At 37.1% G+C, this 26,635-nt stretch overlaps 2 protein-coding genes across 2 annotated transcripts in view; one reads left to right on the forward strand and one right to left on the reverse strand.

Moving 5' to 3' along the window:
* Positions 1 to 19,987, reverse strand: part of LOC134754328 (periodic tryptophan protein 1 homolog) — a 38,054-nt gene extending 18,067 nt beyond the window's left edge. Inside the window, exons 1-11 of the mRNA XM_063690594.1 lie at positions 19,790 to 19,987; positions 18,417 to 18,475; positions 17,881 to 18,005; positions 17,705 to 17,778; positions 15,949 to 16,054; positions 14,364 to 14,471; positions 14,097 to 14,271; positions 12,390 to 12,486; positions 11,811 to 11,981; positions 10,342 to 10,432; positions 9,513 to 9,591 (exon numbers count right to left, since the gene is read on the reverse strand). Of these exons, the coding sequence (XP_063546664.1) occupies positions 9,513 to 9,591; positions 10,342 to 10,432; positions 11,811 to 11,981; positions 12,390 to 12,486; positions 14,097 to 14,271; positions 14,364 to 14,471; positions 15,949 to 16,054; positions 17,705 to 17,778; positions 17,881 to 18,005; positions 18,417 to 18,475; positions 19,790 to 19,873 (1,169 nt within the window). The 5' untranslated portion in view covers positions 19,874 to 19,987. The remainder of the gene's footprint in view (positions 1 to 9,512; positions 9,592 to 10,341; positions 10,433 to 11,810; positions 11,982 to 12,389; positions 12,487 to 14,096; positions 14,272 to 14,363; positions 14,472 to 15,948; positions 16,055 to 17,704; positions 17,779 to 17,880; positions 18,006 to 18,416; positions 18,476 to 19,789) is intronic.
* LOC134754353 (aspartate aminotransferase, cytoplasmic) overlaps positions 1 to 26,635 on the forward strand; it is a 124,516-nt gene that overhangs the window by 51,080 nt on the left and 46,801 nt on the right. The gene's annotated exons all lie outside the window — the stretch shown is intronic.

The raw sequence follows: 26,635 nt of genomic DNA on the forward strand, positions 1-26,635 counted from the left end.
TTTTTAACAATTTGGTTAAAATAGAGTCATTAATAAAAAAGATAATCAATAAGGTCGAAGAAGGTTTCATACTATTTATTACCTCAGGAGCTACTAACACATACAGGCTGCTCCAAAGTAAAAAATCTTAATTTGTTAATTTCTTTGTAACCCCTACCCCGGTTGTTATGATACTTTGTATACTGGTTCTAAATACCCTAATGCATATCAGTCAGCAATACTATTCGCTTAGCACCTTTGCATACAAACTTCTATGCAGGGGGGGTACCTTTTCTCTGCAGCTGACTGTACATTTCGGCTTTGTCCAATGGCTAGGGACATCATAGCAAAAAAAAATAATGTGTAAAATGAGCGATAATAGTACATTATTGTCGAGGCTCGGAAGTAGCTACTTGCTGGCTGAGGATTCGTTTTAAATGGACGACCTTGGGAGTCCGTTTAATTGAATCCGAAGCCAGCAAGTAGCCTTCCAGCCGAGTCATATATAGTGCTTTTCTCAAAAATGGCGCAACAAATACAAATATAATAGAAATATTTTACAGAAGCAACGTTCTTACGTATATATTTTCACAGAAAAAAGTAAAAACAATTGATAAGATTTGCTTTGCCGCCTTTTTATTTTTTTTAATTGAAAAACGAAGTGTAATTTTCTGCCGAAAATACGCCAACCTATTTGAGACAGCTAAATAGTCGCAGTACCAACATTATAATAATAAGTACTGATCATCTGTTTGGCTGTTTAATGGACCTATGCCTTCATTTGATATGGCCACTTCAACTTTTAAAAAGTTTGGAACTCGACAAATAATGGAATTTGTATGCAACATTGCAGTCCCGAAATCGAGACTGCAATGTTTTTAACTTTTTAATTTTTTGACTGACCATAAACTACGCACTTCGCGACCTACTTTTTAACCGGCAACGTCGACTTTGCCGTCCATTTTTGAGAAAAGATATTTCGGAGACGCCACCTCATATCCGCAGTTCCGTCAGAGAGCAACAATGGTCCAATGTCGGCTGTAATAATCAATATCATAGAAAGTTTATAATGTGTGTAGATAATAAACTAATGTATGTAACTGTACATAATGAAGAATTAAAACACTCGTGTAGTCCTTTTAAAAAACTCACTTCGTTTCTTAAACCCACACTCATATTTTAATGCCTTTCATGTAGCAGTCATATAACCTACTATTATTTTACACGAGTAGTCGTCGTAATTGATGCAGAAACTGATATAAGCGGTCGCGCTCCCATTCTACTCGTAAATGTGTACGGGAGAGCTTATGTGTGGTGACCGATTGTCCTATGTGCTCCGACCTAGTAGTAGGTAGTAGGACTAGTAGGGTGGCCGAACAGGTTTTAGTATACTTTTCGCTCATGTCGTCTCAGTACATTTGGTGTCAGTACATTCAATGTGATGTCCTGAATACAAATATATGAGATGACAAGCGCGAAAGTGGTGGGGGTAGTTGCTGTGACGTCATAAAGACGGCAGTACAAAGTTTTTTACTTTTTTCTTTTAAACATACCATGTGGGGTACCAAATGAAAGGGCTTTGTGAGTAGATATCAAATATATAACATACTGTAACATTTTTACTACTTGGTCTAACAAATTATAAGAAAACGTTAAAAAATTTCACAATCCACAGTTGACTTTGAACTGCTCTACATTGAAAATTACTGAATGGATTATTCCAAAATACATACCAAGTGACTGTGAATATCCTCTATATAATGTTAAAAAATAATTAACCAATATCCAAAAATAAAAAAGTACCTACATCAAGTTCAATAACAGTATATTTCTGTTACATTAAACTGCAACTATTATTAAAAAACCGGCCAAGTGCGAGTCGAACTCGCGTTCCAAGGGTTCCGTACATTACACAGTTTTTAACAGTGCATTTTTTTATGTGAAACGTGAGTGAATTATCTTAGTCCTAGTTTAAGTCCGACTCACAATTGACTGCATATTTCTAATAAGTTTTCCTGTCATCTATAGGTAAAGAACTATTTTGTGTATTTTTTTTAAATTTAGGCCCAGTAGTTTCGGAGATGAAGGGGGGGGATGGTCATTATTTGCCTATTTTCTTGAATAACTTCTAAACTGTTTATCCTAAAATTATAAAAAACTAGCTGTTGCCCGCGACTTCGTACGCGTGGATGGGTATGTTGGTGGTTATATATAGGTATTCTGCATGCGCATAATATATAACATTATGCAGCAAAAGATATCAGTAGGGACGGTTAATCATTTGTTAAAAATTATACATCGCATGAAATTTGTCTTTTACAAACTACGAAGTTTCAAGACCCTAACTGAAAAAAATTGTTCCCGATATAATCCCTCTCGACCTTCTTAAAAGATTTACAAGTCCACTATTAAAAAAAAATATTTGCTCCCGAAACTATTAATACCAACTTTTCAAAAACGGTGTAAGTAATTAGTTTTCGTCTATTTTAATATAATGCCCTTTATACCAAGTTTCAAGTTCCTAGGTTAAAAGAAAATTTGTACCACATATAAACTTACATCCCCTTTTTAACCCTTTTAGGGGTTGAATTTTTAAGAACGTTGAAATAACTTTTTTGGAATCTTATACAATGCCATTCTAAGAAGTTTCAAAGCATTTGTAATAGATTCACTTTCAACCCCTTTTTAACCCTTTTAGGGGATGAATATTTAAAAACGCTGAAATTACTTTTCTTGTATTCTAATAATATGCCTTTATACAAAGATTCAAGTCCCACACTCACAAAAATATTTGACCTCCATACAAACTTTCAACCCCTTTTTCATCACCTTGGGGGATGAATTTTTAAAAACGCTGAAATGAGTTTTCTTGTATTTTTTATTATAATTAAAAAACATTTATATTTTAAAATTTCAACCCCAAGACAAACTTTCATACCCTTTTTAACCCCCTTAGGGGTTGAATTTCCAAAAACGTCAATATTACTTTTTTATGTAATCGGCTATTATGCCTTTCTAGGAAGTTTCAAAGTATTTGTAATGGATTCAAACTTTCAACCCTTTTTTAACCCATTTAGGGTATGAATTTTTTAAAAACGCTGAAATCACTTTTCTTGTATTTTAATAATATGCCTTTATACGAAGTTTCAAGTCCCGCACTAAAAAAAATTATGATCTCCATACAAACTTTCAACCTCTTTTTCACCACCTTAGGGGATGAATTTTGAAAAACCCCTTCTTAGTGGATACTAACGTCATAAAAGCTACCTATTGTGAAAAATTCAGCTCTCTAGGTTCAACGGTTTGGGCTGGGCGTTGATTTAAGTGAGTCAGTCAGTCAGACAGTCAGGACTTTTATGTTTATATATATAGATAGATATATATTTGAGATACTCACAATAAGCTCTTTCATTTGATATGTAACACGATATAGTTTGAAGAACTTTATTTTTTAGGGTTCCGTACCCAAAGGGTAAAAAGTCTAGGGCTCCCGGTATCCGTGTTACACGCCGAAACGAATACCCGTGTTCTTAAGAGCCAACAGGAGTGGTCATTTCTCCATATAAACGTACTCGACTTTTTCCTCCGTGGTTTTTGAAGCTAGAGCAATGATTTTTTCAACACAGATTAATATTGTCAATATCTGTCGGTGTGTTTTGCTTTTTTTGATATTTTTGTTTATTAAGGCGCTAGAGCCCTTCAAACATGGCCAAAAATAGCCTCACTGACTATGCCGCAATGAGAGGCGTGGTATTCAAAACTGATATCAATTAGCCAAAAAATCAAAACAGTCCGACACAGACAATTTCATTATCATTTAGATTTCCAAATTTGGTTACGATTGGTTAAGTTTTGGAGGAGGAAACAGTCGAGTACAAAACCTCGATTATTGAGATTTTTACGCAGGATTTTTCGCCTAAGCTGCAGTTGTTCTTATCGCACTAATTTTAGGGGCGGGGTCATATTTTTAATATGTACGTATTTAGAAATATGACCTCGCCCCTAAAATAACATACAGAAAAGTGATGGGCAATAGTCGACATTGAATGCCGATAATCTAGTGATGTGATAAGATCGATAAACCATAACAAAGTCGCGATTTGCCTCTTAGTAGGCGAAGTAAGTAAAGTGAGTATGCACTTTGGCCTCAGGGGATATCGTTTAACACTATTTATTATTCCTTGGTTTATACAAAGCTGAGCTGACGCACTAGCTACGAGATTAAGTCCTGGCTACACCCCAAAAAGGGAGGGGAAAAGTCGGCTTCTGCGGTCCAGTTTGCCTCTATTTCTACATATCTGTTGCTATGAGATCAAATTTGGTATAATTTTTGTGTAAATTAGGGACGAATAATTTATTTTAGAAATAATAGTTTCACATTTTCATACACAAATCTGAATATATGAACGAAACATTAAAATTATATATAATTTTTGGTAACTGATTTGCTCTTTAGAAGCAAATTGTGGTGATTTGCACTGAAAATTAATTACACAATTTAGTCCATTTATTCTTTATTTGAAAAGTATTAGTTCTAAGTACGTATTCATACATTTGATTGTAAAAAACATTAGTAATACTTTGGTTAAAATATTGTTTTATATTTTACAATTTTAACTATTATTCTAAAATTTATTTTAAACAAAGTATTAATTTTATTCAGTAAAAAAAACGTTAAAACGTTTTTGACGTGATCTTATTAAGTATGTATATGAAAAGGGCTCCACGGGGCGAAATACTTTTTACGCCAATAATTTTCTTTTTTTTTTATTTACAACAAAGACGAAAGTTCGAGAAAAATGTGGTTACTTAATAATTGCCTAACTTGTTGAAAAAATAACTTTACGTAACATCAACTTATAACCGTAGTATATTCCATGATATGTTTTAAATACACCATTTTTTTTTCTAATTTTTAAAAGAATATTTAATACCTTTAAAATAATATCTGTCTGTCTGTCTGACTGTCTGTCTGTCAATCTGTCAGTCTGTCACTAGGCTGTATCTCATGAACCGTGATAGCTAGACAGTTGCAATTTTTACAGATGATGTATTTCTGTTGCCGCTATAACAACAAATACTAAAAACAGAATAAAATAAATATTTAAGTGGGGCTCCCAAACAACAAACGTGATTTTTTTGCCGTTTTTTGCGTAATGGTACGGAACTCTTCGTGCGCGAGTCCGACTCGCACTTGGCCGTTTTTTGTTAATAGCTTTTGAACTTTTTTTATGTGGGAATAAACGCTTCGAATACATTTTTCTAGATATCATTCCGAATCTAATGAGGTATCATACGTATTTTTAGCAGTTAGTATCTCTATTAGTGGCAGCCGTACAACCCAATTTCAAAGAAAAACCGCAAATCGATGTACAAGTTAGCCGTTTGGCACACGCATACTAAGAGGTCAAAACAACATTTTTGACCCGCAGTTCCTAAAAAAATCCCTTAGGAGGGGTGTGTTTTTTTGTATGGTAAAAAAAAAACCTATTCCTATCATACGAAAGGGCTTTTGAGGCGATTCTAAAAGTATACCACATCATTACATTTTAGCCATTTTTTTTGTAAATTAAAACAAATAGAATTTTCAAAACATACCAAGTTTGGGGTCAAGTTAAAGGGTTAAAGAGGTATTTCATGTTGGATATATGGATATTACGTATCATTGTATGATTAATATGTACCGTATCTGCAGTACAGTTCCATAAGTCTCGTAAAATAGATATTGAAGTAGAACGGCCGATCCGGGCCGTAGCAACTACGCTCGCATTCCATTGCTAATTGTTCTGTTTATAAGTTATTGATATACCCGACAAAAAAAATGTTTTTTATTTAATTTAGTTTAATTTGTATACTTTTAGTTTAAGTCATATATGTTAATACCAACAGTATTAAGTTATTTGTTATAAGTTAAGTGTGCGCTCACCGATAAAATGTATTTTGCATGAAAAAAAAAAAAATCTCGTGTAAGTGAATATTATGTATTCTTATGACAAAATAAAGATCTTTAAACCTAACTGTGTCACTTTGTATTGAAAAAAAAAACCTAAATAATATTATTTTTAACATTGCTTTTTTGGGGTTAGATATGAGGATATCACGTATTATTTGTGGTATATTGTACAAAAAATCAGCCATATCGTATCTGGAGCAGCCCAAACTTGGTATGTTTTGAAAATTCTTTTTGTTTCAATTTAAGAAAAATGGCTAAAAGGTAATGATGTGGTATATTTTCAGAATCGCTTCAAAAAGCCCTTTCGTATGATAGATAAGAGAAGAATACGATAGGTTTTAAAAAAATAGTTTATTTGAAACAAAAAAAAAAGTTTTTTTTATACAAAAAAAAGTTTCAGCACCCCTCCCAAGGGATTTTTTTTTCACTGCGGGTCAAACATTTTGTTTTAGTATACGTGTACCAAACGGCTAACCTGTACATCGATTTGCAGTTTTTTTATGCGAACAGCTTACACTATATTTTTCACCACCTTGAACGTTTTGTAGACTAGACTATTGTCCCAAATTGGGGTTTCATATTTATTCCGACCAGGATTAGGAGCTCTTCAAACATACCTATTTTTATCAAAATATGACTCATAAATAAAAAACGGACCATTAATAAAACTCCATAATTACATCAACGTAAGAAATATCATGTCACATGTTTCTTTGTTATGATAATTTTATCTAACCTGAGGCTTTCTTTTTTTCTATTCAACGAAGTCGGAGAGCGGCAAATTTGTTTTTCATCACACTTGCTCGAAAAGATCTTATTTCATGCAGGTGTACTGAAGGGAAAAGGCCTATATTGTTCCCGCGGGAGTTATAGCTTTCTTTTTTTAATGAGATATGTCACTAATTCATACGAAGTACGAACCAAGTAAGTTATAAGTAAAATACTTTGTTTAAAGTACCTATAAGGGTGTGCAAGGGAGTTTTTTTACTTCTAAAATACTGACAATAGTGACAATTATAATTTAGTATTTTTATTTATAATATTTAATTGGATTAATTTAATAGCCGTTTAAAATATTTTTACACAAAATTTTCAATCGTGGCTGAATGCCGAAGGTCTGTACCTTAGATGCCTAACCTGTCAAGAAATGACAATATGGCGGACGAATATTTAAAATGTCACCGTACTTTATAATTATTTCCCTGAAAATTTAGTTTTTCATCACAAGTGTAACGAAAACCATTGTGTGTAACTCGGGGGTAAGAATATTGTAAACTCCTCCTTTACAAAATCTCACTTACCCCCCTCGTTGCACAATATAGGTACTAATAGCACAGCGTGCCGAAAGTTGATACTTTCCGCACGGAAATCAGAAAAGAAATGATTGTTTTTTTACTCTCCTGTAAAAGTTAAAACGTAAATTGGATTGCAGGTTGTAGAAGGATATTGAATTCAGGTACCTAAAATCAAGAAGTTAAATCACAATAACAGGAAATAAGAAACGCTCAGTGGTGGTAGCGAGCTAAGCTAACAAGTTATTAACCGAAGAAAAAGTTTGTAAGAACTAGGTACCTATAGCCTATGATATGCCTATATAGCGGGCCGCGACGCGACTTGCAACTTGCAAGATAAGGTCCGCGAGCGCAAATGACGTGCGCGTCTGTGTGCGTGCACCACACACACGGGGATATGGCGGCGCCGCCCCCGTTAGCGCGACGGCGATAATCACTTTGAAATCTCAAAATTGAGAATTCGCTGAGCTCCTGTTGGCTCTTAAGCCCGGCGGTACTAAGAACCCGGTTAACACGGAACCGCCGGGATTCGAAAACGTTAGTACACGGGTACTTAAGACCGTTCCGAACGGGTCCAAATACTCCGAACCAGTTTGAGCCAATGTACAATGGTAACAAGGTCCATTATTATTATTTTTATTATGTTGACTTCAGATGAATTCGTTTCTCGTACGATTTTTAAAGTGAAGCTTTTATTCTATCGCCCCAATTTATTAAGTTAAGATTAAAACCGCGATTTTAATACCGTAAATCAAATTAATTTCCGATTTTTTTTAGTTAAATGCCTACAATCCGAAAAAAGTTTCACTTGCATCGTGGTTTCATAAAACCGCACAATTACTTTTTTTAAATTGTTTTTAACCATATTGATAAAACATAGGTACTGAGCCATCTTCCTATGTTTAATAGTAGGTATACATAGTTTTTATTTTAAACTATTTATATCATTTAATAAAACCGATTGCTTCGAAGCTAATTACATAAATTTGATATCGATCATAGTTTTTTTTTATAATTACATAATGGATTAGTTGAGATTATTACAGTATTTTCGTTAATAATAGGTGTGCAGACAGAATACAATATTAATTAAAAATAACAGTTTAATTATTTCGTGGTTATTTTTATCTCGGATCTATTACTGCTTTGCCAAAACAACAAACCTGCCAAGGCGCAAAAAAGTTATTAGTAGGTACACAAAAGCGGGATTATCGAGTAATCATGCTTAAATGAAAAGCAAACTTTTACCTAAGAACCATAAAAACCCATACTACCTTGGATAACTTGCGATAATATTGCTAATTACATTAAGATAGATCTTTAAATTGGTAATCATTCATAATTTACTTTGGTCACTTTCTCACTAGCGTTCAGGTAATAAACTTAAATGCGCACGTTGTCCATCCATCCATTGTTTTCCAAAATCCTTTTGTTTGTCATCGTCGAAAACATGTAGGTTCCCGAACTATTATCACAAGTGTCACCGCCAATTATAAGCTTTATGTCGTTGTAATAAGGTCAAAACATCTGCACAAGAAAATGTTTTCCCTTGTTTTGTAGCCGCACCGCACTAAAAAGCGTTTTAGTGTGGTAAGAGGTAGCTAAAGCAAAAACAATTAGAATTTATTGAGAAGGTGCAATATTATCAAGTTGATTTAAATTGTTTATTAATAACTAGCGACCCGGCCCGGCTTCGCATGGAGAGTCAAGCATAATAAAATACATTCTGTAACAAGTATTCACTTCGGAAGCCTAATAATACTAAGACTTCACTGTCCATTAGTCTGTCACCACTCACTAGGCTGTATCTCATGAACCGTGATAGCTAGACAGTTGAAATTTTTACTGATGTATTTCTGTTGCCGCCATAACAGCAAACATTTAAAATTAAATTTGTACGGAACCTTCGGTGGGCGAGTCCAACTCGCACTTGTCCGGTTTTTTTAGAAGTTAATAATGGGTTAATTATTCTTAAAATATAGACAGACAGCCATCGCGCACCTTTTTGTAGACCAATGAAAGAGAGACAAGTCCACCATGCATTGAGATCAAATAGATTGGGCAGCGTTTTCGATTAAGCCAGCGTAATTTTTTCTAACTTCATTAGCAAACATCGTCATATTTCTACCAATTTAACAAAACCTTAACAAAATATACACATAAACATTCCCAAAGAAAAACTTCATTCATAGGTGAGGTCTGGTTGTACACTGCACCAACATTTTTCGCAAGTAGGTAGCGAGTTTGTGATTTATGTTAGAAAACTAAGATTCTTATGGATACGATACCTTTGGATGTCCCAAGTCTTGAGTTTGCCGTCCGTGCTGACGGTAACCATAAGGCCGGGAATTTCGCTCAGGATGAGACCTACAAATAAAAAGCGTACCCTTTTGTAGCAGAAAAAATGGGCATTTTACACTGAATAAGGTAACGTATACCTTTTATTCATTAGAAAAAGAGTAAACAATATTGACGTATCTTTTTGTGAAAAAGGCTTAAAAAATAGTAACTACTACTTATGGAACTAAAATAATGTAAATGAATACATGCTATATGTGAGCAGAGATATTTGTTCTCGAGTTCCTGAGTCTTAGGACCTATCTTGGGTGCATTCTATGTATTTGTAGGTATATTCGTTGTCTGAGTACCCACAACACAAGCCTTCTAGAGCTTACTATGGGACTTAGTCAATCTGTGTAAGATTGTCCTATTTTGTTTTTGATCCGGCCACGTTGACCGTCACTATAGTATATTTGATGCCGATTGTCCATAGTCAAGTTGACATTTGATAATTCAGTTAGGTCCACTTGCACCAGTCAGTGTTAACCACTAACCCGGGGTTAACCGTTAACCCAGTGTTAAATTGTACTGGTAACTATTGTAACTCAGGGTTGAACCGGTTCACCCTGGGTTAGTGGCTTAGCCCTGGGCTGGCGCAAGTGGCGCGTAGTGTATAGCGCGTTATACTTCGACTGCCTAATTCGGGGGAACTTTACACATGTTAAACAATCAATCAATAAAACTTGGATTGTAGACTACCATATTCCAGAATGTAACTGTAACTGTGATGGGTGCAGATGGGGTCGCGGGCACGGCAGTAAGACAGAGCGGCGTTACCTGTGATCTCCTTGTCGTGCGCCGTGACGTCCCACACGGGCTGGTCGTGTCGCACGTCCACGTAAGCCACGCGGCCCTCGTTGTTGCTCATCTGCATCACCAAATGCACTCACTGTATCACGGCTTCATTAATAGTACATCACTACAGAGGCTGGGACGTAAGGGGTTGCTGGCCGAATGCATATATACGGCCGAACGTAGTGAGGCCGGATAGTTATGAGGCCGACAACACCTTTTCAAGCCGATGTATGTATAGTGCTTTTCTCAAACATGCAATGAAATAAACAAAGAAATCTCCACGAAAGGCTTAAAAAATATCTTATTACTTCGTCACTTTTTCTTTAATATATGACATCTATTACAGTTTTTAATTTATATATAGTAGTGTGACTACTTAAAAAACACAAATCAAAATATTTTAATAAAAATAATTTGATTTGTTCCCAAACTTGTTCAAATCTCCACGAAATTAAAGTTTTATTTCTAAAGAAACTAAAAGTAAACGAGGTACAAAATACAACTACCACCTATACATACCTATCTTTATCGCACGTGTCGTATATTTTACACATGTAGTTTATCAATTTATTACACAAATGTTCAAAGGTATATTTATGTATCTTTGATTTTTTCGCCTTGCATCCGTCTGACTGTAGTTTTAGCCACATAACTAAGATTACATAGTTTTTTATGTTGATATTATGCTTCACATACATCGTTGCCTTAAACATGAAATATAATTAACAGGTATTCATTTAATATTTCCGTTGAAACTAATATTAAATAAAATATCAACAACGCACAATAAATCCAATAAAATAGAATTACAGAATGAAAAATGTTCAAGCATCCGTAGTTTTTTTTATAATTCAGAGACAAACTGGAGTGGGGGTCGATTGCTATATCGTTCGATACCAACTATCAAGCGAGATTTGTCAAAATTGTATGCAATTGATATTTCATTTCGAATAAAACTTCATCTCGACTGATATATATTAGAATAGAAATAAAATTATTTGTTTCTCAGAGATGTTCGAAATTTGAATGAAATAATATTATCGAAATCGATGTTATTATTTTGCAATAATAACATTTTCACAGATAAAAAATTTGCTGAAACAAAACAGTTTATCTTAATGTTGGCCATTATTTACGGATTTTGAAGGCATCATAGAGGGTTTATGATATGTGTGTAGATAAAGGCAGTTAACAAACTTAACATTCGTGTATGCAATAGTTTATAGCCGCACAATTCGCAGTAGGCGCGGCGCGGTGGCAGAAATAGGAAGATACATTCATTTCTCATTAAATGTCTTTGATCATAAGTATCATGACTGTATATAGCTCACGTATGTAGTGCTCCAAAATAATAATAATAAATAGTTACCCACGCACATAAGATACACTTATACACAAGAAACACGTTACAATACAAATAAAATATTACAATAATGTGTGGGTTAACTAACTGCAAAACAGTAGGGGTTGTGCGGGTCCCAGGCGACGCGCTCGATCTCGGGGCCGAGTCGCCAGGCGCGGTGCGCCGCAGCGTCGCGGCAGTCCGACACGCGCGCCGCGCCGTCGCAGCTCCCCGACAACAGCGTCTGCGGCTCGCGCAGGTGGAACTTCAGAGACTGCACCTGCAACATTCATTACATCCTAAAATGGCACATTTACTTTTTTACCAAGCAAGATTGAACCGTAACACTGAACAAGATATGTACTCATTATAAACTAGAGAGTGGTCTGGCTGGAATCGAGCATCAAATCCGAGAACTGCATCTATCTTACTTGCACGAGTTACCATTTACTCACTTAGCTGACAAATGAAATTATGTAGATGACGTCACGCCACGTGTTAATCATTTCAGGCGTTTTGAAAACATGTCAAAAAAGTGACCTCGACAAAAACCGAGTAATGAAAACCGAATATACCTACAGAGCTCATAACCAGGGTCGCGTTTATGCCGTTTGTTCACTGGTGGTGGTGGTGAGTTGGTGACCAGACACGTCACTGTCACTGGACTGGAATGCACAGCATTACTCACTTTGTCCTGAAAATAGTCCAGCTTCGTGTGGGGGGTTCCCTGGTCGAGGTCCCACAACAACACCGTGTTGTCAGCAGACCCACTAGCCAAAACATGTCTGAAACACCAAATAATATAACTTTTGAATACTGATGAAGCAAAACCTAGGTACCCCTAGGTAGGGGTTTACGATTTTATTTCGTGTCCATGATTAGGTTTTTTGTTTGTCAATTATGTTGAAACCAAAGTTGTTGCAGTAGGTAAACAGAAATACTCCACATTTGCTCTTAATAAACTGTCCAGGATTAGGGTGGTTACTGTATTTACTTTCTTAAAATAGGGTATTTGAGTAGGGTATTCAGTATCCTTTTCGAACTGTCAAAACATGGTTAAAACGACTAGCAACGATGGAATCTATATGAAAAACAGAACAAGTGACGTGAGGTCAAGTTACCTACTATACTATTTTAACTATAAAACTCCCATGGGCCATGAGACTCGAAACCACAGATTTAAACCACAGAATAATACGCTAGATGACGCAAATACCACGATTTGTATAGAAACCAAGCGTGCCAAAATTACTTATCTTTGATAGGACATATGTTCTTGCCTTTGGGTGCTCGCAATTTTTGGGCTGTTGCAGTTAATTATCATGCGACCAAGCATTTTTTAAGTTTTCACGGACGTCCGGCTGCAACAACCGGCGGCGTGGAGTGTAAAGAGCGATGGTCAACCTCAACGCTTGGTCGGGGTTCGGACAAGCGAAGTAGATGTATTTGCGTCTTCTATGGTATATTTATTTCTGAGCTCGAAACATACCTATTAAAACGTGAACGTGTCGTTGCTCCGTGAAGAGGATGCTCGTAAATTGGATCGAAACATGTCGAGCTATTCGACTTAATAATACGTGAGTGACCCGTTTTAAAATAAAATATTACCTACTATTTATAATTCTATCCGATTTATTAAACAGAATTACTGTCAAAAAATAACTGCTGCCTACGTTTTTTTAATAATTTTCAGGTGCTTAATACACCATCCCTATTCATTTAAAAACATACAGAAACAACATTTGAAGTAATTGAAGTAAAGAGTAAAAAAGGAGTATTACTTGTATTTATGTGTATTTACTCGTAAATGTAAGTTATTTATATCACAGGAAAGGTTTCACTTCGGCCTGAATTAAAATTATTTCGGTGTTTGTTGGTAACACCTAGGAATGTTTATTCCGAGTACTCACTTAGTTAGTTACAAATAGTATCAGATGGGAAAAAAAACACATTTTCGGGGGTAACAAATTGCTGATATAGTCTGCATCTTTTCAAATGACCTTTTAGTCTAAGACGGTAATCTGTTAAACAAAAGCCATTGTTCCTTTTGTGCGTGCGGTCGCCCATTGTGTACCATTGTCTCTGACAATGGCACGCGCCGTAGAACGCGCTCAGACTCAATGGTACACAATGGGCGACCGCACGCACAAAGGAACAAAGGCTTTTGTTTAACAGATTACCGTCTTAGACTAAAAAGTCATTTGAAAAGATGCAGACTATAACAGGTGAGAATAACTCAATGGGAAAGACCGGTAAAAACTAATCGTAGATGACGCTCTCGATGATACTTTTTTGTGAGGAATTCAATTCAATCATCATTTATTTATTGCAAATAACAAAGATTCAACGCCGCCATAGACAATCCAATTGACAGGTGAATTCGTAGAAGACTCACGTAAAATTTCTGTTCCAAGACATGTCCAAAACAGCGTTTTTATGGCCAACTCTCTTGGTCTTCTTCTTTTTGTTGGGTTTCCGGCCGAGTTTGAAGGCTGGCTCAAGGCAGTTCTCGATGTCCAGGTCCCAAACCTGGATGACTGGGTCCATGCCACCCAAGGCGCAAAGATTACCTGCTCACAAATCTCTCGTTACTGAACATCGGTGCAACCAAACAAACAAACAATATACTTAATAGGACAATATAAATGTGCTTGTGCTATACCTGGTTTGGTGTCTGAAGGGTCGTGGCTCAACCACTCAATGCACAGCGGGAACCACGGCAGAACGATGTCATGGTGTACGTAAAAAGAATCTTCTTCTTTGTTGAAAACTACAAAAATATTATCGCATCATAAATTCAAAATTATATTACACATAGTCAACAATACCTCGTATGTTCATAAGTTTTGAGACGAATGTAAACTCAAATAGTTTGATTACTGAAATGTTATACGATTCATTAATATTTTTTATTTAATAACTACACTAATTAATTAGAATAAATTAAGTTTATTTTAAATGGCCTTGTGTGTTTTTAATTATAGTCATTTAATATGTGGGAACTTAAATCATAACAATACTATGAATTTGGCGCCTTTTCTTCAAAAATAAGGAAAAATACTATCTTCTCATGAAAATATCGTCCCCACCACAATACAGGCAAGGTAATTAAATATTGCTTATTCAGCTTAATAGTCGAAGCGTTTCTCTATATTTTGGCGTATAACGTGCGTGTATAGCGTGGCGTGGCGTATAGCGTGGATATTTGTGCCATTTTCAATCAAAAGGGTACTTACTGTCGCTTGTCAGTAAGGCGCTATTTCCATGTAGCTTCAATTAGAAATGAATCTTATCGACAAGCGACAATGTGGTATCTTTTGGTTAAATACGTCACATTTCATCTGTTACAGTTGTCTTTTACTTCCGATACTTTCCCGCTAGTAAACATAATATCTTCGGTATCGTGCCGGCACCCCTTCAATGCCAACATATTAAATGACTATAATTAAAAACACAGAAGGCCATTTGTAATAAACTTAATTTATTCTAATTAAATAAAGTGTAGTTGTTAAATAAAAATATGAATGTAATCGTATAACATTTCAGTAATTGAACTATTTGAGTTTACATTAGTCTCAAAACTTTTGAACAGACGAGGTAAATTCTTACAAAAATATTAGTGTAGTTTAACAGAAAATACACGACGATTATAAGTACAAATTTAGGTTTTATATTACGCTCAGTACGCTCAGTAGCCTACATAATATTTGCATGTATCAACCTATCTCAATAAGTATATACCCTACCCACTACCCAACGACGTGTCTGGTGTCTGTTGAACCGCTTCCGAACTGACGTGGGTAACTCCACATACCACAGGAATAAATGGGGATGGTGTGAATCGGTGGCATGCGGATGTGGAGAACCGGAACAAACTATCCGTCACATGGTGCTGGAATGCCCTAACACCAAATTCGGTGGCAACTTGGAAGAGCTCAAGACCTTGACTGGGAAAGCCGTGGATTATTTTAAGGATTCTAGTTTTAAATTTTAATTTTATAATGCAGTGACATGTAGAGATATGCCATACGATAAATAAATAAGTGAAATGTAATATTTCTTACGACAAATAAAAATATCTTTAACCCAATATTATATTTTCTCGCGTATCCAAAAAGCTCGGTATGTTCATTAGAATGAGGTGTTATGTTACTCCTGGGCTGGGCTAGGCTATGCTGGGCTGGGAGTGAAGTGAGTAAGTGTTTGTTAAGTGTAAAGTAGGTAGGTATAGTAAACACTAAACAGACTGTAAATTTCTAGAACACTGGCGTCGCTCTCCACGTGGCCGACGAGAAGCAGGTTGTCGCTGGGCTTGATGATGTCATCCTCCTCGTCACTGTCCGGCCCGTCTGTCTGCAATTATATATTTTAACAATGGACTGAACAATATTAAATCACGAATCATCAAGAGGTTTTGGAGGGACTTAAATATATCATGTGTCATTTTTTCATAACTATGACAAATATGCATTTTTTGAAGTATGTAAGCGGTTTATGAAAACACCTAATTAGACGTATCAAAGGAATGTGACATTTCTAACGTGTATAGTTTGCGATTCGGTTACATGGACGCGGATCCGCGCGCTGCGGCGATGTGCAAACGGGACATCGCCATATAATGCTCACAACTCTTTCTCGCTCACACAGCGGATCCGCGCGCGTGTCCGCTTCCGTGTGACAGGTTATTCCCACTAGTTACCACCAAGTTGTTACCAGTGGTAACTACTGGGAAAAAATAAATCCCAATAGTTACCACCAAACCGAGTTGGTGGTAACTACTGGGAATTATTTATCCCAGTAGTTACCAGTGGTAAAAGGTGGGAAAAAAATTCCCAGCAGTTACCACTGGTAAAAACTCGGTTGTAACTAGTGGGAATAACCCCATGTGACCGAAGTTTTACCACTATGTGGCTGTGCTGTAGATATCGCAACAATTGCTCGGGACGTTTAGGCGTATGGATTAATACATATGTATTAATGGGTTGACATTGACAATTTTAATCAAAGCTATAGCAGAATAGTTTAAGGATAATACGTTTTGTTTTAGTTAAATGATTGTAGTTTTAAGTTTGTAAGAGATGTGAAAGCAAGAAAAAACATTTAATTTGTTTTTTTTTTTTTTCAAGTAGACACACTACTATTTAAACTATAAACTGAAATATATGTCATATACGAAGGAAAAAAAGTCCAAAGCCTCCAGTGTCCAGAGCTCCACACAAAACATTCCAAAAAATTATTTCTTAACGTAATTTCGTGCCGCACTGTAGGCTATGTACCTACTGACTTGCTTCAAAATGATAACGGGAAAAACAAAGCTCATCCGTTTTCAGTAGAAGGAATTATTAAGTCGAATAGCTCGACATGTTACGTAAATACGTAATATTATGTAATAGTCGGTCTAAAATCAACAACAAAGCCCGAATGATGGACTACTAACTATTACACTGAGACGAAGATCGTATTTTAGAAAAGTTTATTTTTTTCTGGATGACATGGGTTTAGATGTAAAGCTTTGATTGGAAATAATAGGCAAGATACTAAATTACAATTATAGTACACAATTGTATTTTATTCGTAGGTTGTTACCACAGGTTGTTACGTTTTTATAAGAATTTCCGCAAGGTAGTAAAAAAGCCATTTTTTTTACATCCAATATTACTTAAGTAAAGGTTACAGTTAATTTTAAAACAATTTTAAGTAATTCAGAAGAATTATAAAAAAAATCCAATATAATTGATCCAAAGTTATAGTTTTCCCCTAATTTTCATTTTCCTATTTATTGACTGCTGTAAGTAGTACGATAGGAGTAGGACGATATTTTGATTTTTATAAATTCCAGAAACATGCTGCCTACAATGCCTACCAGCATCACTTTTTGCATGAAAAACTTAAATATTGATAAAGTTTTACCGCCTAATCATCTCTATACTTGGAAATTCCAATTTGGATACCTTGAATAAATCAAGTGCTATTGGGTTCTCATATATAATGTTTATTGCTTACCCTAATCTGGACATTGTCACCCAAGTCTCCTAAGTTGGGTAAAGTTGCTACAGTTCCTATGCCCACTGGGTTACCTGGAAAACGAAATTTGCATTTAAACATCCTGACAAAATCATTACTACAAATATATAATAACATAACATAATTCGATTTGTGTGGACAGAAGCATCACTTACTTGAATCTTCTTCATCATACTTTTCAAAATCAAACTCATCATTGGGATTCTCTGGAGGAGGTCGGGCAGAACTGGGACCTGCCTCAGCCTCATCATCGGATACATCTTCTCCTCTCTCTGTCAAACTATTTTATTCATATTTAGTTAATATATTGAAAGGCCCGTACCACCAGTACATAAATTAGATATAAGCTAGCACCTCTTACGTCCACAATAATTTATAGAATCATTATAAGATTGAACATGAGCAGGCGTGGCTCAGTCCGCGATTTCATCGCGTCGCTACAAGTACATGCGGCGCAAACCAATTTTGGTGTCTAGCCATAGTAGTTGGCGCGCACCACGACGGAACGGACGCCTGCTCGCGCTTGCGCCACCTTGCGGTCATATTTGTAGTAATAGACGCGTTTTGTTAGAGTGAACCTTCTGTAGCTAGTAATTTACTATTATTTATTCTGTGACATGAGCCAGGTGCACGTGTACAGATGCATGTGCCAGGTTACATGATTAAGGAATTATTCATATGAGGACCTTACCGCAACTCATCTGCAGTTTGTTTTATAATTTTCTCAAGCTCTTTTTCTGTCAGCTCGATCTACAAAACAGAAAACAATACATGTATTTTCAAAACGCATTGCAGCGTATTCACTGCCAGGAAATCATCTAGTGGGCACTCGTAACTTTTGCTCAGATGCCAGACAACCCACTAGGGTTGTTGCTATAGGTAGCCATAGATAATAACAGGCTACGCCAAAGAGCCCACCTAGCTGGTGTACATCGCCACAGCTTGCAGGGCATCAGCATAATATTATTTAGACAATATTTGATATGTAGTAAGAAGCGCTGGTGGCCTAGCGGTAAGAGCGTGCGACTTGCAATCCGGAGGTCGCGGGTTCAAACAATGGCTCGTATCAATGAGTTTTTCGGAACTAATGTACCAAATATCATTTGATATTTACCAGTCGCTTTTCGGTGAAGGAAAACATCGTGAGGAAACCGGACTAATCCCAATAAGACATAGTTTACCCTCTGAGTTGGAAGACCAGGCTCCCATGAGCCATGGCAAAATGCCGGGACAATGCGAAGAAGATGATGATGATTTATATGTCGTAAATTATCAAATCCATTTGAGATTGTGTATGTATGTTTTACAGTGGTATTTCAATGGTAATTCAAAAATCATTTGGAACTGCTTCCAATAGCTTTTTTTTAAGATTACATTAATAATAATTATGTTACAGTGGAACCTCCCTAACTTGACAAGAGTAAATCCTCGTTACCACGAAATAAAAAGCTATTCCCTTCCTTTCAAAGCCGCAAAACCTCCATAGTTTGAAATATTTAACCTCATCAAGACGAAGTAACCAAAGATTCCCTTCACGGCTATCCAGTACAAATTTTACCTTCATAACTCGAAAACTGAAATGAAAATAATTTATCATGGTATGTATTATAACCTATCTTATACAAATGATTCATTCATTTTACCTCTATAACTCGAAACCTCTGACAAATAAAAACCTAGAACCTCTCTAAGTCGAAAACTTGTTTACACAAACTTGTTGGCGTCTCCCTTTATATTTGTGCTATCGAGGTTCCACTGTATTTAAGCTTACATTAGAATTGCTTTGTGAATGCGTCACGTAAAGTCGACCAGTCCGAACTAACAAAATAAAAGTAACAGGATGTTTGATTATGAAACTTGGCACGGCCCTGGCGCCCGCCATGTGTCACTAACGTGTCGATAGTTATGTCGCCTCGCCAACCCGCCTTGTTTTAGTCTGGCAGTTAATGTGTTAAAGTTCATTGATTGTACACTAATAATTATACGTAACTGGATATTTCGTAAGCTTTACTTCCGGCGAGTAGATCCACAGAATACGCGGTTGCCAAAAAGCAGCATAATTACCTTTTCAGGAACTTGTTTGGCTACCCCGCGGCGCACAAAGTGCATACAGGAGACCAAACTAACAGTAGGTGTATTTTCTTCCATTTTGATTCTCGTTTAGGCCCGATAGTAAAAAAAAATTAGGTGCGCATTTGTCGACTAATGCACAGCACATTCTATTCAAACACTTTGCATTTGCACACATACACGCAACACGCATGCTTCATGCACGCAGCGAAATTTAAGTTTGACATTGACACTTTTTTTTTTTATCATTTATGGGACATTGACACTGACAAGACAGATTAAAATATGTCAGCTTGCCTTCGTAACACATCATCGCACCGCACCAACGTCATTGTGCGACGCATCAAAAAATAAGAGCGAGAAAGCGATGTCTCTTTCTCGCTCTTACTTATGGGTGCGTCGCACAATGACCTTGGTGCGGTGCGATGATGTGTTACGAACTTAATGTCTATTGATCGTTGCAAGTATTATGGTTATTACACACCATCGCACCGCACCGAGACCTTGGAACAATTCTAGAGGGCCCTCCACACTCATGCGCGAATCATGGCGCGAAGCCGCGAACGTAAGTGTGGCGTCAATTTCGCAGATTGTTCACGCCTTCGCGCCTAGTTCCCCGTTATTTGTCGGTTTATTAGCCCGCGTCAAAGGAGGCGCGAAGCGCGAACTGGCAAGACTCCACATTACACACTATTTTGACTCATATGTGGCAAGATAAATAATAATTATATTATATAAAGCGGCTATATTTTACGGTTTTACAACAAAACAAAATGGAAGAATAGCTAAATCACGTATGATGCCATTGTGGGAGTGCGGTGAGTAATAATAATAAGTTTTGAAATAAAATACAACTTAGGGAAAATGCTTACTTTTACTCCATAATCATTCTAATGACAGATGACATAAAATCGAGCGGTAACAGTGACAACCAGTATGTTACCATGTATATAATCGAATATATCACATTCGTCCCCTTTTTTAAAAGTTTACTTAATTACAAAAGAAGTTTATATGAAAACTTAATTACAAATTTAACCTATCCGGCGCTCTTCGCGGTCTAGCTGACCTTCTTAACGTTGGGCTGGCTGTTACCTCCACAGGCTCCACATTAACGTCCCTTCCCTCTTCCTCTTCTCTAGCAGCTGGACTACACTCTGGTACTGCACTTCTAGCGTTTTCACTATTGTAGTCGGAATCTAGAGGTGCTTCTCTATTATCAAAATTCTCCTCGGTAAAAGGCTGACCTGATGGCTCCTCACTCAAAGTTTCAGGTCTAGTTTCATTTTCTACAGGTATGTCTGATTCGTATTCTACATTTGGGCTAAAACAAGGCCTCAGGGAGGACGCATGGTAATACTTAAGAATACCCTCAACATTTACTACATACCTAACAGCACTCAATTGCTTGAAAACAAGTCCTTTGACCCAACCCTTTCCTTTACTCAACTCCTTGCACCATACTCTATCCCCAACCTTAAAGTTAATTAATATTTGCTCTCTATTTTCTTTATGAGATTTTCTAGAAATTATATTATGTGGCTTCATTAAATCAAATCTGGTTCTAGGTTTTTGTTTAAATAAAATTTCATTAGGCGACATTCCAGTTGCATTAGGTGAGTTCCTGTAAGTAAAAAGGAAGTTCTGCAAACGTACTTCTCTAGATAACTTAGGATTAAGGTTCTCTAATCGAAGTAAGAATTTTTTAATGGTATAAACGGTCCGTTCCGCTAATCCATTGGATTGAGGATGGTACGGAGGAGTCTTGAGTGCTTCACATCCATTAGCTTTTAAAAAACTTACAAATTCCCTCGAGTTAAAAGGTGGACCATTGTCACTAACTAATTCGGCTGGTATCCCTATAAAAGCAAACGTCTCACATAATTTTTCAATAACTTGTGGAGCTGTGGTACCCTGCATAATATGTACATCTAACCATTTAGATCTAGAATCCACAATCAATAAATAGGTAGTCGATTTAACATAAAAAAAATCAATATGAACCCTTTCAAAAATTTTTTCTGTAGGTTTCCAAGAACTAAGTGAACATGCATTAGTAAAACTTCTAGAAGATTGGCAAATGTCGCAACGCAAAATTAAATTTTCAATATCCTGACCCACGTTCGGCCACCAACAGAATTCTCTCATAAACATTTTAGATTGTACCACCCCTTGGTGGGATTCATGAAAATTATTTAGTACCTTTGGCCTTAACTTTAAAGGAATTATTACTCTACTACCCCATAGTAAACATTTTTGCTCTACACACAACTCAGCTCTCTTTACAAAATACGGTTTTAGTGATTCCTCACTTACCCTTTTGGGCAACTCTGTATTCACATATTCACAAACTTTGCTCAGTATTGGATCAGTTTTAGTACAGAATGCAATCTCTTTATAGTTTAAAGGTGAATCATCAGAAAAATTCAAATAGCTTATTTCTGCCATTTCCACAGCTACTTCGGGTAAGGGTAAGCGTGATAAAGCATCAGCATTGGCCAGTAACGTGCCCTTTCTATACTTAATCTCATAACTATAACCCGAGAGTAAAAGAGCCCACCTCTGCAGCCTAGCATTAGCAGTTACTGGTATCCTCTTTAAAGGATCAAAAATGAATTTTAAGGGTTGGTGGTCTGTTACCAAAACAAACTTACGGCCATACAAATACTTATGAAATTTCTTTACAGCAAAAATAATGGCCAACGCTTCTTTCTCTACTTGTGAATAATTTTTTTGTGCACTATTTAAGGTACCGGATGCGAAACTAATTGGTTCCCCATCAATTTTATGACTAAGTACAGCACCGACACCATATTGACTAGCGTCTGATGTTAGATATAATTCTTTATTGCAATCATAATCTACTATTAACTGATTATCTAATAATATTTTTTTACTATTCTCAAAAGCTCTTTGGCAACTCTCTGTCCACTTAAATGGAGTGTCACTTTTTAATAAATTATAGATAGGCGTCAAGCATTCTGATAACCTAGGTAAAAATTTCCCATAGTAGTTTAATAGACCAAGATACGCCTGCACCTGAGTTACTGTTTTGGGTTCTGGTGCTTTCAAGATAGCCTCCACTTTCTCCGGTAATGGTTTAACCCCATCTTTGTTAATAATATGGCCAAGAAATTTAATTTCATTGGAGAAAAACTGACACTTCTCTAAATTGATTCTAACATTGTAGCACAGTAAACGTTTCAACACTTTTTCTAAATTCTGATAACAATCCAAAAGACTCTTTCCCTTTACCACAATATCATCAATAAAACACTTGACATTCCCTAATCCTTCTAAAATTTGGTCCATAGCACACTGAAAGACAGAGGGTCCACTTGAAACACCAAATTGTAACCTGGTTGGTCGAAACAAGCCTAAATGGGTGTTAATAGTCATATATTCCCGAGAGGTCTCTTCTAATAATAACTGTTGATATGCCCCCGATAAGTCCAAAACACAGAAAACACTACCCCCAGACAATTCAGTAAAAATGTCCTCGGGTATTGGAAGAGGATAGTGTTCACTGTCCAGTACTTGATTTAGTGTCACTTTATAATCAACACAAACACGTATTTTCTTGTCAGCTTTTTGTGCCACTACAATGGGACTAGCCCATTTACTATGCCTTACCTTTTCTATGATACCAGCCTTTTCTAAACTTAATAATTCTTTTTCTACTTCCATTTTCTTTGAATAAGGTATAGTATAAGCTTTGTGAAAGATAGGTTCTGCTCCATGTTTAAGTTTTAAACTTGCCTTCAATTTCAAAATATGAGAGGACCTATCTTTCTCAAAAACTTTTGCATATTTCTGTTTAATGTCTTGAATTAGTTTTTTTTTATTCATACCTTCAGATTCAAGCAGTTTAATCTTAAAATACCTCTGCCATTTAGGAAAAATAACTCTTAACCAATTCCTACCAATTAATGGCTCAAAATATTTGTCACATTCAATCACTATTAAATATAATTCTTTTTTTATATTCTTTACCCATAACTTCACAGCTCCAACAGTCTTCAATGGCTCTCCTGATACCGATTTTAATTTAGTATTACATTTTCTTAAATCACTTTCACCAAAATACTTCTTAAAGTCCTTACAATGTATCACTGATTTACATGCGCCGGTGTCAACTTGCATTTTAAGAGAGATTCAATTTCCTAGTCACAAGGGTAACCACGCTGCTTCTTCCTCTTCACTGTCAATGTTTTGAATGCTTCCTAGGATGACTTCTTCTCCATCCTGGTCCTGTTCCGTATTGTCCTGCTCATCCAGCTGTTTCAGTGCATTCCTTTCCCCCACCGGTCGGAAATGACACTTAGTAGCAATGTGCCCTTGTCTTTGGCAATTGTAACAGGTCCAAGTCTTCTTAAAGCATCTGTCCGCAGTATGACTGCCCCCACAACGGCTACATTCTCTGGCATAGTGAGGATTCTCTTCTTTTGAGTGTTGTTTTCTGTTATCATTACACTGCATGTTGTCTCTATTCTTCATCGGAGGATGTACACTAACTTGCACTGGTGTGCGACTCTGCCCATGGACTGGCTTCTTGATTGCGGACACACTCCCTGCCGGTTGAATGTTTTTTGTCTCTTTTTCTGCACTCTCATAAGCTGACGCAATTTTTACAGCCTCGGCGAACGACAAGCCGTCTCCCACTGTTAACAACTTTTTGACTAGATGCTCCTTCATCAATCCGCACACCAACCTGTCCCGTAGTGCCTCATCTAAAAAGGTACCGAACTTGCATAAAGCCGCTTTTCCTTTTATCTCCACTACAAATTCGTTCACACTTTGGCCTTCTTTTTGCTTGCACATGTAAAACTCGTATCGACCAGCTATCGCAGATTTATTTACCACATAATGTTTAGTTAGGGCTTCGATTAATTCTGTATAACTTTTCTCTGATGGTTTCACCGGTGAAACGAGGTTTTTTAATACATTGTACGTTTCTGGTCCAATTAACGTTATAAGCATTGGAACTTTCATGCCATCTTCGATGCAATTAACAATAAAAAACTGTTCCATCCTTTCGCTGTACTCACCGAAGTCTTTTTCCGCATTATAATGTTCAATGCTTCCTATTAAAGCCATCCTCGTCGCCAATAATAAGTTTTGAAATAAAATACAACTTAGGGAAAATGCTTACTTTTACTCCATAATCATTCTAATGACAGATGACATAAAATCGAGCGGTAACAGTGACAACCAGTATGTTGCCATGTATATAATCGAATATATCACAGATGGCAGGAACATTAAACGCGCGAGTCGTGTTGAATACAAAGTTTATTAGTTAAATAGTTACATATACAATCATTATTAGTTTTAACCATCTATCATGCACGTGTAGTAAAGTCTCCTTTTTTCTATCTGTCTACCTGACACTTGACAGCTTAATGTTGCCGTGGTTATTATTGTAAAGGTGGCTTCACACATGTATGTGGTCGCCACACCACCCCCCACGGAGAAAAATAACCCACTAGGCGATTAGAAATAACAAAAATCACCGCGTTTGCTAAATGTCACCTTTTGCCCAGATCGCGTGATAGGTGGCATTTGGGTAGTGGCATCCGCGGGAGCTTTTACGGGTTCATCAGTATAAGAAGGTTCAGACCACGTAGATTTCGTCAGCTGGTTGTTGGATGATTGGTCCCCGGCTGGCCTGATAATAGGCTTAGGAGCGGGTATTTTTTTCTGACCATCTGCCCTGGCTTCCGGTTCACCCGCACTTGCCTCAATGAAGGCTGGCTATACTCGGTCGACGCTTACCGCGACCACCCTACTCTTGATGCGGAGTGTCAAAGTTTTGCCGTCGGATGAACGAGATACAATTTCGTATGGGCCTGTGTAAGGAGGCTGTCATGGGCGGCGAACAGTGTCGTCGCGCAGAAAAAAGTGAGTCGCTGATGACAAGGTTTTGGAAATGAAGATAGCTGGTTTCGAATGACGGGAGGCTGGAGTAGGTTGTAAAGTTGCCATTTTACGTCGAAGTTGGGTGACATAGTCGGCTGGGTCTTCCATTCTCGCTGGGGCGGGATTCAACATTTCTCCTGGTAAACGCAAGCTTTCGCCGTAGACCATTTCCGCGGCAGTAGCATTAAGGTCTTCTTTAAATTCTGTCCGCATACCTAATAGAACGAGAGGCAGAGCTTTTACCCAAGAATCGGCGTGGCACATAAGAGCGGCCTTCAGCTTCCGATGGACTCGCTCGATCATACCATTGGCGCAAGGGTGGTATGCGGTTGTCCTGATGCGTTTCGAGGAAAAGGTCTGTGTGAGGCGACGGAACAGGTCTGACTCAAATTCGGTTCCTTGGTCTGTTGTGATTATTGACGGCACGCCGAAACGAGACACCCACTCTCGAATGAAAGTATCAGCTACTTCCTCTGCCGTCTTCCTGGGCCACACTTCCGGCCATCTTGAGACTGTCTATGGCCGTCAAACAGTAACGAAATTCGTTACACACTGGCCCATCTTCGTACATCGTTTTTAATTGATGGCCAAACGTATCGGCTCGTCAGCAATTTAATGGTGGCGCGGACTCCCGGGTGACTGAGGTTATGCAACTGAGGCTGCAGCATTTAAACCTGTAGTACCATCGACTAATTTCTTTTTGTGACAGTCTGGTAAAAGGTGATAGTGCGTCAGAAAATCAGATCCTATAATTGCGGTGCTGACATAAGCAACCACAAATTGCCAAATAAAATCACGCCGCAGTCCTAAGTCCAAGGTAAGTTTCATTGTACCATATGTTTTTATGCTGCTGCCATTTGCTGCACTGAGCTCCCAGTTAGTAGGTTTTCTGAACTTAAGCCAGCGTTGAGGGTAACAGCA

This window comes from Cydia strobilella, chromosome Z, assembly GCF_947568885.1.
Source record: "Cydia strobilella chromosome Z, ilCydStro3.1, whole genome shotgun sequence".
NCBI classification, from domain to species: Eukaryota; Metazoa; Arthropoda; class Insecta; order Lepidoptera; family Tortricidae; genus Cydia; species Cydia strobilella.